This window comes from Ambystoma mexicanum, chromosome 11 (assembly GCF_040938575.1).
Source record: "Ambystoma mexicanum isolate Mex_15411 chromosome 11, UKY_AmexF1_1, whole genome shotgun sequence".
Taxonomy (NCBI): Eukaryota; Metazoa; Chordata; class Amphibia; order Caudata; family Ambystomatidae; genus Ambystoma; species Ambystoma mexicanum.
This window is the reverse complement of record NC_090934.1, coordinates 336,527,176-336,539,781: the sequence shown is the minus strand read 5'-3', so window position 1 is coordinate 336,539,781 and position 12,606 is coordinate 336,527,176. Positions and strand designations below refer to the sequence as shown.

The 12,606-nt window shown below is 42.2% G+C and overlaps 1 protein-coding gene across 2 annotated transcripts in view; it reads right to left on the bottom strand.

Annotated features, from left to right (window-relative positions):
- Positions 1 to 12,606, bottom strand: part of SLFNL1 (schlafen like 1) — a 1,086,638-nt gene that overhangs the window by 812,177 nt on the left and 261,855 nt on the right. For both annotated transcript variants that reach the window (XM_069623052.1, XM_069623053.1), the window contains exons 2-3: positions 7,112 to 7,148; positions 6,007 to 6,995 (exon numbers count right to left, since the gene is read on the bottom strand). In XM_069623052.1, coding sequence (XP_069479153.1) covers positions 6,007 to 6,987 — 981 coding nt within the window. In that variant the 5' untranslated portion in view covers positions 6,988 to 6,995; positions 7,112 to 7,148. The remainder of the gene's footprint in view (positions 1 to 6,006; positions 6,996 to 7,111; positions 7,149 to 12,606) is intronic.

Genomic DNA, 12,606 nt, shown 5'->3' with positions numbered 1-12,606 from the left:
CATTGATCATGGTGTGTGGATTCGAGCTTAAATCAACTTGATCCTCTTCACATAACAGATTTATCAGCCCAGCGGCCTCACCTTGGGGCCCAATGATCAGATGTTACTTAGTCCGTTTCCAGGCACCAATTGGGCTTGACTTTTTTGATTTCTGCTACTTGATGGACGGTCCTCTATAGAGGGCACGTGAGCCATTCTCAGGGTCTCATTAGATGACCCCAGATTGGATATATCAAGCTCCGTTGTAAGCGTTCTAATATCTCTTGTAGTACCGGTACGGCACCCACCAAGGTGTTCATTTCAAATGATGTAACCTTCCAGGAAAATCATTTCGGAATGCATGATGGCAACCAGGGCGTTTTGATCTTTTAGTGTATCGTTGATCGATTCGTACAATTTCATGAAAGTTGCCATGGTCATTGTTAGCATTTATATAGTTTTAAATGTATCTGTCTTCTTTATGCGTAGACACAGCATTAACTTTCCTACGGTCTCCCAACTTTAGTCGCCTCTGCTTGGTGTCAGGGGAGCTGGTCAACGTTGAGGTAGAAGTGCAATCCAGTCTCCCCAAGGAGTTCCTTATTGTCGTAACTGTTTAGTTCCTTCTCTCCTCGATGGAATCCAGAGTGTTTGACCACTGTAATTCACTTCCTACCTCTGTTAGGTTTAATTTCAACGCTTCCCGGATAAATACAGAGTGATTTTCAGGGGCCACAGGGGCAGTTTCCTGTTGCCTTTGTTTGTCGTGCCCACTTTAATTCTACATGCATTCATAGAATTCGTGGCACCCGAATCAACCAGATCAATCATTTTCTTTACTCTCGCAATATCTGTCTTTAACGAGTAATCCATCCCCATTCTGTCTGTGGGAGCCTCTGCCCTTTCCAGGTGTGGAGTTCGTGGCGTATGTCCCCTTATGGTCTGTTGGTGGGGGCTAGATTTCCCCAAACCACCAACCATTGAGTTCACATCGAACCCTAGCTGCCATTTTAAGTGATCCGCTTTGGTCGATTTCTTCTTCCTCGTGTGATCTTGGTGGCCATATATCGGATGGAGAGGGGGTTTCTTGTGATGGTACAATTCCCTTTGTGCCCTCTATGAGTTCTACATCCATTCGATCACCCGAGCCCATCTATCCTCTCCCTAAGTCAAAAATGATGTGCAAGTCTTGCTAAAAATGTCAAGTTTTGAAGGAACACTCGGTCACGATACAGTCCCTTCATCAAAAGGGTATGCCTTAGGCCCGTGCATAACAGTCCTATTTTTTTCCGTTCCTAGATGCAGTGTTAAGGTTTCTCCGGGCTTTTCTCCCAGCTGAATGATCTTCTATGCGGCAACACTTGGCAAAAAGCTTGACACGTTGCCAGAGTCAGAGTTCCGTGTCAAAGGCAGAGGTGACTGAATATTCCAAAACTCTACATCGCCAACCATTTGTTTGTTGCATTCGCCCCGGAGAGAGATTATGACAGCAGTAGGTTAAAGATGCAAATTATTTGGTAAAACCCCTTGCTTGATACTGTGAGGTAATGGACTGTTTAAATTTGGCACTGGCCCTCCGGGCCCTTCCAGGGCGTCATGAATGAAAGCTAGGACCACATGTGAATTTGTTTGGTTACAGCTGGTGGTTTTCTGGTGCCTCCGGTGTCGGGGTTATTAATGAGATGGCAGAGTCAACATATTTATCAACACCGATACTGATGCCCCATTCGTTTAAGTTAATGCGTTGCTGTTGCTCAATACAGACAACACTTGATGCAACCTTGTGGAGGGGCTGGGATTTTACTACGTCGGACAAGTCCCTCCCTTCCAGAGAAACCTGCTCGGTAATCAAATAGAGCCCTGATTGAGTCTTACGGTTTGGCCTAGAGCAATGAGATCAGTGTTTGACATGCCCATCAGGGTTGCAGGATTATTATGGGATGTCAAAGGTACGTCCGAACACCGTGGATGTCAACTCTGTATGCCATGTGTGAGTGGGAACTTCTTAGCCACAGTGAGCTTTCATCTAGGTTGGTAGTCTCTGGGCCGTCCGTGCTCTTTTCTTCTCCCCATATCGTGGGAGGTGGAGACTGGAGGCCTACGGCAAGTTGCCGCCACACTGGTATTACTTTTCCGTTGTTCCCATAGCACTTCACGTTAGTGGGGAGATGGAAGAAACGGTGCTGGTGCTTCCGTAACAAGTCTGACTACTGGGACCGTTGCGCCCGACCTGCCGGGCGTAACGGTCCCAGTAGTCAGACTTATCACGGAAGCACATGTAGTGTGGCGGTCCAGAAAGGGTGCCAGTACGTTGCTACCGGCACCCTTATTTACAGACCACCACACTTGTAAATGAGGCCCTATGTCTCACCGCACCACACTCAGTCACTCAGTCGCTGGCAGTTGACTGGCAAATGAATGGAGTCTGCTGCAGGTGCTCTGTGCCTCCATGAGGTTAATAAAGCAATTAAAGGCACAGTAGCAAAACAAAGCAAGAAAACAACCTGTCCTCCACAGCAGCAGCTTCTACCTACACTATTGTCCTATACCAAAAGAGCATTGAGAGTGAGGAAATCACGATCATGACGTTATCTGTTTGATCATGCAATGTCTCATGATTTGTATTGCATGCTTGATTGTATGTTTAATGTTTTTTTTCCCCCTACAATATGAATAAACATTTAAACAATATTAAGTTACCTTTGCATACTCACATCTTCTGCTACTACCATGATTTTGGAGTGAAATATCTGATATATGGCTGCAGTGGATGTGTAGTGTGCAGATTTTCTGTTCTATGCAACTTTGTCGCACTTAGAATACCACCAGTCAAACACCACTGTCTTCCTTTTCATGTCTTTCCCATGTCCGTCTCCTGCTACTCCCCTTGTAGAGATGTTCCACTCTCCAGTATGCTATTCACCACCTCCTTCTATTTTCCCTAACCAAATTTCTCCACTCTCCACTTTGCTTTTCACCACTTGCTCTCGTCAGACCCTTGTGTGATGAAGTAGAGTCTGAGTACAGGGATATCTTGTCTGATTTTGAAAAGTTCTTGACACCTGCAAGGAGTTGCTCTCTGCCTCCTGGTGTGGCTCTGTGGACCAAACCCTTGAGAGAGATTGTCGTGATCTTGGATTTAACTTTAGCCTGGCATTCGCTGCTGCCAGTCTTCTCCTCCGTGGGCACCGACTGGATGTTCTGATGCTTGTTCTACCCCCAAGCAGCAGTCCCTCTGCCATTCCATGATTTGTCACAGGAAAGTACATGCCAGTCTTTTGCAAATGGAACCATTGAATTTTAGTTGGTTGCAGGAGGCAGAAACCCACTATTAAGGATACTCTTACAGGCCATGCTGTCTCAGGGTGCATTTCTTGTGCATGATGCTGATGACAAGTCTCTCTTGATAAAGGGCTTTATGTGCAAGTTGGCTGAATTTACCCCATTCCTTTTTTAAAAGGGGTTGCTAGCCTATTGGGCTTGATGAAGAACAGAATTTTGGGCAATCAGGGATTTGCAACATGGTATCAAATACATGGGTGGTGGGCGATGAAACAAAAGGGAAAGGTCAGGGAGATGTAGGTGGCATCAAAGGCTAGAGATGGGCTGGTGGAGCCTAGGGGACCCTATATTTTCCCACCTTATTCCTCTACTGCACTTAAAGGGTGGTGGCCCCCATGCCCTATGATCTCATCAGCCTCATCTACTAACCCCAACCATGGGACCTCGTTGAAGTATTTATTTTGAAAATGTACAATCCATCCATGCTTGGAAGAAGTGAACTATATACTGTATACTATCTGGGACTAAATAGCAATCATTGACTATTATGCATTTTCATACTCACATCGTCTGCGCCTATCTTAATTCTAGAGAAAAATCCTTAAAGGGATTCAGAAGATGTGTGGTGTGTAGGTTTTAATTTCTTTGTCCCTTTGCCACACTTAGAATGCAGCTGGTCAAAACCTGACCACTGGTGCTATTGCACGAGAGCCGTTTGCAATCTTGGCTGTTGTCTTGCAAAGGGATCTAAGATCTTTGGCAGACAAAACATGGGTGGCTTATGGAAAGAGACGTAAGAGAGCTTTCAAAAAGAGCCCCGTCTCTTTATATCATTGATGGGGAGGATTTCCCTTTATAAAATGGGTACTACTCCAAGGTCTCTGTATCTCATATGCAGTATTCCTCTAAGAATAGGACCAAGGTATTTTAAAACACTCCAAAATATGGCTTGGAAATGTTCTATGGGCAGGGCGGTAAACCAAGGATTAATATTGCCACACGTTATAGAGAACGTGGTGCAGGAGGGAAAAGAGGCCTAAACATGAGACTGTTCCTGTGGGCCACAAAGTTGGCTCAGCTCACAAGAGTAAATCTGCAATGACCAGAGCAACTGTTTTGTGTCAGGTATGATTCTACATTACTAAAACTCTCCAGTACCCCATTGGCTTGGAATTTCGGCCCCTTCACACTCTAACCCAATTGTACAGTCTTCCAGAGAGGTATGAACCTCTATTTATAAGCAAGTTAATGTATCTTGTCTTCTGTCATATAGCTTGTCAATATGGTTCAATAACCAATTTATGGTGGGGGGATTCTTAATTGAACATAATGGATTGAAAAAGGCTTACTCACCATAGAGGAGTGCTCCAGCGAAGGTAACATTTGAGACGCTACAGAGGACATTTAATCTGGATAAGAGTGATTTTTGGAAATACCTACAATTAAGACATTGTATATCAGCCAAATTAGGAGAGATAAACAACCTAGATCAAAATGACACTATGTCAGACAGATATATCAGGTTAATGGGCCTGATGAAACACAGCATCTCCTGGGCACATACATATTTACAAACCAAAGGAGAGTGTCTTTAAGAAAAGAAGATAGACTGGGAAAATGAGTTTGGCATCTCCATACTTCCCAAAGTCTGGAAACATTTCTAACAGAATGGCAGAAAGGATCAAGAGCTTCTATTGCCCAATTAATCTCCCATAGTATTATCCATAGAAAATATGAGCACCTGACTAAACTGCATAAAATTAATAAAACTAATTCTCCCACCTGCTGGAAAGGGTGTGGTCAGATGGTACATTTCTACATATGAGGTGGAAATGTCTAGCAGTACACAGGTTTTGGTTCGATTTGTCCAATCTAATTGTGAGTCTGCTCCCTGAATGACAAGAAATTATGCCGATGCTGGCTCTGCTGGGCATTGACATTTCAAAGAAAACTCTAACACACAGAGAAATTAAACAGAGAAGCATGTTATTAGCGATGGCAAGAAGAATATTCATGCGTCACTGGAAGAATCAGAGTTATGGCAAGATTAAAACATTTCACTTGTTATCTACATTGACAGCATATGAGTCAATGATCGCTATTGAAGATACATTTGTGGACTATTGGGCTTTACATGTGAGCTAAATTATGGGTTCTTGCTTATCTTGATTCTGGTTGAAAGATTGCTCTAGGCGTATAATAGAAATGTCTTTCTGTTTACTAAGCCTTTTACAATTTCAACATGTCAAGCATCTACAGGTTGGCATGAAGAATTAGTTTTAAATGACAAAAAAGTTAAAATAAAGATTCGGAAAAAACCCACCAACACTGCTATTCGCTTTGATTGTTTTTTGACAGTGGTGGTGGGTACTCCATTATATTCCTTTTAATCATCACACCTCTTCTAGTCCATACACTCCATATAGGTGGATCATGTGAAATACAGCCAGGTATCATTTTGCAGCAAATAAGAAAGCTATAAAATGTTTAGCAAATTGTATTACATGCTAATAAATCAAATGTAATTCCAGACATTTTAAATTTGTAGAACAAATCATCTGCTGGACTTGAATGATCTGCATATTGGTAATGTTGCATATGATACTGTAAAATCACAAGTCATATGCAATCAAAGATAAGTGTGATTCATTGATTGATTTGGTTCTCTCCCATCAGATAGATCATGGCAACTCTGTGAATTTACATGAGCAATGTAAGAACTTTACCTGACTAGTAAATGCTTACCTCTAAGAAGGATCCATTACTCTTTGCCTCCCCTACTTTCACTCTTTTTCCTTTCTTTACTAACTCCTTCAGTAGACTTTGCTCCAAGTTGGCAGGATTCTGGAACTGTGTCATAACTGTTTGGTAACTGGCTTCATTTTTCAGATGCACAAAAGCATATGCACATTTCCCCTTTTTAATAATCTCTATATCATGTCTCTGAAGATTGACATTGATACCTGCCAGTATGTCCTTCAACATACAAATGAGGACCTCTTTAGAGAAACGGGGATTTAGATTTCCCACATACAGAGACAAGGAACTTGACTGCCCCGACAGGCTCCCTACAAGGGAGTCTTCTGTCTGCAGGTTCTCCTTCGAAAGTCCTTCTTTTGATAGATCCTCACTTGGCAGATCCTCTTGTGATAGGTCCTCTTCGAGTTTTGGATTTTTTTGTTCCTCTTCAATTAAAAGGGCATTCTTGAATATATCTTTCGTTGGCAGTCCTTCATCATGAAGAGCCTCAGTTGGCTGGTGTTGTTTCTTAGGGTCCTCTTTTATGGGGTCTTCTCGAAGGATGTCCTTGCCTGCTAGTTGTACGATAGTGCCCTCCTTTGGAAGATCTTCTTCATGTACGTCATCTTTTGGCAAGATTGATCTGGCTAGCCCTTCCTCTGCTATGTCTTCTTTGGAGAATTCTTCATCTGATAGGTCTTCTGTGTTTATTGCTTCTCTTGATAGGTCTTCCCTGAGTAGGTCTTCTTTATCGGGGTACTCCATTGTGCGCTCTTTTATTACTGGGGGTTCCTCATGTGGCTCTTCTCTTGATAGGTCTTCCCTCAGTAGGTCTTCTTGTTCTAGGTATCCAATAGGTATTTCTACTTTTGGAAGATGTTCTTGGAAGAAATGCGCTTTCGAAATGGCTACATGGTAAGGGCGCTCTCTTGACAATAGCTCTCTCTGCATATGCTCCATGTTTTGTACATCATCGAAAACCTCCATCTTTTAAACTAATGCACAGAAATAATACAGGGTATCTGCATTAGGTAAGCTTACTTAAGTTCATTATGTAAAACAAATTAAGGAATCTTTGTAATTAATGCAAATGTGTACATATTTATATCACCTGGTGGCATCTCCTGACGTGCAGAATGCGTTACCACCTACAATAGTTGAAATAAGAATTAATGACAGGTGCAATTATCTCTGACAGAGTATAAACATATGAACAACACTAGCCATCAAGATCATCCAATTCAACAGTGCTAGAGATTCATTTGTAGTCGTACTCAATTTATAAATATTAAATGTAGAATGCTCGAAATAAATTGGTTTTATGACACAGCTCTTGCTGTGACAATTTTGGGGCTGTGTAGATCTGTAAATGACAAGTATATATGTTACCCAACGCAATTATGATCTTTGTATCCACTGTACAAGAATGACAGGCCTGAGTTTAGCAGGGACAAGCTTACAGAAGCTTTGCAACACTGTAAGCTCAATTTCCAAGAAATGTGTGCTTGGGCACATTTTTTTTAGTGCAAATTAAACACGAATGTTTGAATGCATGTTTGCACTGGCCACTTTTGGTCTCAGGACAAATACTGTGCAAAATGGCACTGCATAGGTGCAACGTGTCTGTGATATGGGCCATTATACCAACCTGTGACTAAAGCATACAGGGACATATTCTCAAAAACGAACTCAAATAAACAATGCGCAGAGTATGCACTTTTCATATTTGTATGGTTTGAGATATATGCAGGTCACCTCACTCTTAAAGATCAGATGAGGCGTCCTTGTCACTAATGCATGGCATACGTTGGTGCCAGGTGCCAATTTCAATGGCATGTCACCGTGAAATGTGAAAAAAAGCATTTCTATCTGTTTGAGTTCTAGAAATGCAAGTGTCACAGCAGCAATTCAAACTGCAGCTGTCACACTTAAAAGAAAACATGACATGGCAGGACTCTGTCATGCCTTGCACATCCCCCACATCCTCAAGCGCCTGTTTCATATGTGTTTATTTTCTGCACGTTTCAATGTGCATAGTGGTTTTGAATTTGGAATGCACATTTTAATGGTCTGAAAACACAAATATGCTACTTTAAGTGAGAATTTGCTGATTATTAGGAGCACAAGGACTTGGTCAGAAATATTCCCACGAAAACAACAAATAATTCCAAAACAGAGGTGAAATGATAATTTTCACGCAATGAGTATTTGGAAGAAGTTATTCTGCTTCTGTTTCCCCGACCGGCTCATAATGCCACAATTTCCTTTCCTCACATAAAATATAAACAGTTTATATCCCTAATATAATATATAATTTACTTCATGCAACCAATTCAACGCAATACAATATGACATACTAGATGCGATTTCAGTGAAAACTAGCAAAGAAAAATATAACAGCATAACACAAACAGCAGCATTTCCCAACAAACACAATAACATCTTTAATTACGTGAAACACAAAACCTGACCTAATCCACATATTCATCAAGATACATCACCCTTCTTCTATCTCGCCTAGGTCTATTCGTCTCCCCACTTTTTGAACAATGACCACCATTGACGATTGAATTATGACCACTCAACCTTTCCTCCTCTTTACCTCTTGTCCCACCTCGGCAATGCATGTTATCTGTTCCTAGAGCTTCCTCACAAAGCACAGATCCCTTGCACCTACCCATACTACTCATGTTCCACGCTCTCCCATCTGAAGCCTTTACAGCTATCACCTTTGTTACCTTTATGGGCCTAGACTATGGTAAGCCCTGCTTCTGTAGCCCAGAGGATAGCTTAATCTGCACATACTATCCCTCTAAAACATCACACGCTTTAGATGCTCTAGGCACATCATGTACAACTTTGTCCTTTTATTGCCTTTAACTTCATTTTACTCGCATGCGACCTCCCTAACCATGCTAGACACACTCTTGTGTTGGCTTTCCTATCACTGAGAACTTAAAACGGAGACACCACCGTTGTGGAATGAGGCGTGAACCTGTACTATATGACAGTGCCATATACTGTTTTTTTTCCCATACTACCTTCTCTACAGTGGCACAGTGGATGCTCTGCTTTATTACACGGTTAAACCTCTCAATTTACCCACTAGACCTTACCATTAACAACATGTTCCTTGAATCCTGTGGAAGCCCAAAACCAACCCACTAACTCAATAGGCCGTAGTGGCTTATGGCAGTAAGCGTATTGAATTAGTGGGATGGTTTTGGGCTTCTATAATCAATGCCAAAGAAAGCATTTGACAAAGTTATGATGGGCAATATGTCTCTGAACAAAATAGGCAAATGCTTTCTTTGGTATTGATTCTAGAGCGTATATATTTGGCTCCAGAATCAAACACGTCTATAGCTATTCCTTGCAGAAGTATTTGCGTCATGGGATTCTCTGCATCAGTGTCATCGTCTTGTATAGCATTGACCGCATCAGCCATGTCTTCAGCTATGTACGTGCACTCATCCAGTCCTTCACGCAATTCGTCTAGATAATCTGTTAAACTCAACCTTGTTTCTGCATAGAGAGATATATCTCTCCTCGTCTTCATCAGGATGACAGAATGAAGGTTGACCATGCACGAATAGCACATATCAACATTAGTGTGATGTAATCATCACTGAAAGCCTTGATTTTCATAGATTGGTTTATATTCACTAACCTTATCTGGACAGTCGTGAAGTGTACACGCTGTAGAGACTTGCACATCATTGACGTCTCGTGCTGCCACGCGACTCACTGTTTTTTGTTCGAGAGAGTCACGTGACAGCAGTGGGACGGTTGCTGGAGATGGGGGGAATGTGAGATACCTACGGGTTGAGCTCGCTCGTGAATGAAACTGAAAATATTCACTTACCTGCGGTGTCTGGCAATTTCCTTCACACGTGCAATGCCTGGACAAGTAAATGCTAGAATTCAGAAGCTTATTTGTTCAAGTAGAAGGAGTTAAAGTGAAAGCTTCCCATGCTGTGAGGGGGACTTCTAACACAAGACATGCAATCCTATTAGTAAGCCCTACTAGATGCCATTATGGTCTCTAAAGGCAAATTAGTTTATTCTTATACAAAGCAGGGTAAGTTGCTCAACGCTGTATGTATGACATGCGTTATTCATGTTATGCCATAGCGGTCAACTTATTCTCTGTGGCACAGGGAAACACGAAAAATGTTGCGTGTGTGTGTTTCGTGCCTCTGTAATGGCCCACAGCACAGAGAATATGTGTATGATCACGACTGTCCAGATAAGGTCAGTGAATATAAGGTATTACCCAATTTGTTCGAATAAAACTGTCCATGTGGATGTTTTGTTCGAACGTGGATAGTACTGTTTGTTTGCAGTCTAATATACTGAACATGAGGATCGGGGGCTGCGGGGGTGTCCCCCACTCCTTTTGTTCGGTATATTAGGGTTTCAGGGCTGCAGGGATGTCCCCTGCTTCCTTGCTATGGGAAGCGGGGGACTCTTTAAAAAAGGGACCCTGCAGCATCAGCTCCGGTCGACGTTTGAGGGACGGAACTGACGCTGCGGAACTGACGCTGCGGGGCAGTGGAAGGAGTACCGGCGACCGGGTAGAAGGTAAGTAGGGGAAGGGGATTAATATAGGGCTGCTTCAGCAGCAGGGGATTGGGGTTGTTTGACTGGGTTGTAAGGTCAAACAGAGTTGCGGCAGAATCGATTACGATCCATTCCGGCACAAACTGTTTCACTTCGGTCAACAACCCATATCCGATCTATGAAGATCAGGCCTTTCAGTGAGGATCTCATATAAGGGTGCCTGGAAAGTCGCAGGTCTTCCAGGCTAGTCATATAGAACAATAATAAAGCAGACCTTAGCAAGTGAGATTGGAGACTCTTAAGGTATAGCAACTTCAATATTGTTAATATCACAAAATATATTTATTTCTATGGAACTCCACAATATTTATTCATACACTATGGGGGTCATTGGTAGGAGGTAACCATGCCGCTATTAGCGGCATGGCTACCCCCATACCGGGTACTGGGTCCGGGTTCCTGGAATGAGGAATTGCCGGGCCATTCCGACCTTGGAGGGCCCGGTAATTCCTCATTCAAGGAACCCGGACCCGGTACATCCCCAGTCGAGCCCCCATAGGGCTCAATGGGAATGGGGAGCATGCTAAAAACGGGCCCGTTAATTACGGGCCCGTTTTTAGCATGCTGGGCTGCTCGCAGGACCCACTAAGGCTGCTTGGTAAAACCAGGCGTCCTTAGCGGGTCTCGCGAGCAGAACTTGTAATGAGGTGGTAAGGGGTTGACGGCTCTGGCACCTTTACCGGCGCCGTTAACCCCTTACCGCCAGGGTCGGAATGAACCCCCAGTGTATGAATAAATATTGTGGAGTTACATAGAAATAAATATATTTTCTGATATTAACAATATTGACGTTGTCTATACCTTAAGAATCTCCAATCTCACTTGCTGAGTTCCGCTTTATTATTGTTCTTTCAGTGAGGATTACATTAAACTATTGTTATGTGCTTTACGTGCATGGTCAACTTTCTTTCTGCCATGCTGATGGGTGAGAGAAATGTCCCTGAACACGCCCCTCCAGAGGGGGAAATACTTTAACATCTGTTAAGATACTTACTAAAGAGACGTCAACCCCTAAAGTAAACCTTAATGTAGACATACAGATTTTAATAGTTAATGCCCCCATACAAATAGGGTGTTCTTATAGGATTCAATCCTCAAGTTTATAAATTAATGGAGATGTAAATGCATTATGCAACAAACGTAAGAGGCAACGTTTTGGACATTGGTGCTTTCTCCTTCTTATCAAATGGAATGTAAAAATATATACAGAAGTGAAAATGTATAATTTATTGTTGATTGGTGCCTGGTATATATTGAAATTGGGGACCATTGGAGCAATTTAGCTATTTCAAAAATACCTTTATGTTCATTGCACATTTACCTTTTTGTATAAAGTCATGAGGGGGAAATAGATCTTTATTCTTTTTCTGATTGAGCAGTCTTTGATAATCATTTACTGTCAAATTGACACAAATTGTTATGTTTCATACAGATTTGTTTCTAGTAAAGTATTTTTATATACAAACATTGAGTTTTGGTGTCCATTCTTAAGTAGTGAAGATATGCAATGTATGCACCTTCAGTAAGTGCCGAGCTCCTATACTTTAGCACTCTATATGAGGCCAGGATACAATTAAGAAAATGAGGAAATTCAGTGTTCTGCTGCTGGCACCTTTATGTTGATATTGGTACATGTTGCCACAGGCATCAGCAGTAGGGGTACTACATTCAATATATACAAACCTGTTCCTCTACCTCTTCCATGGCACTTGGAGTTTTCCTTAATGCTCCAGAAAGAAATTGATGGGAGGTACCCCATGCAGTTGTACAATTTACACTTTTACAATACAGACGGTTCCCTTTGTGTATTTTACTCCTCTGCCCACTAGGTGCCTGATTTATTCTTCCTGTTCTCCTCTTTATTTAGCCAGTTTGAATTTGGGGAGGTTGTGATTCTTGATATATTTTGGGGAGTGTGTCCCATGAATATTTGACATAAGCTGATTGTTCCCCTTCACTTTCAGTGCCCCTTTACACAGTACA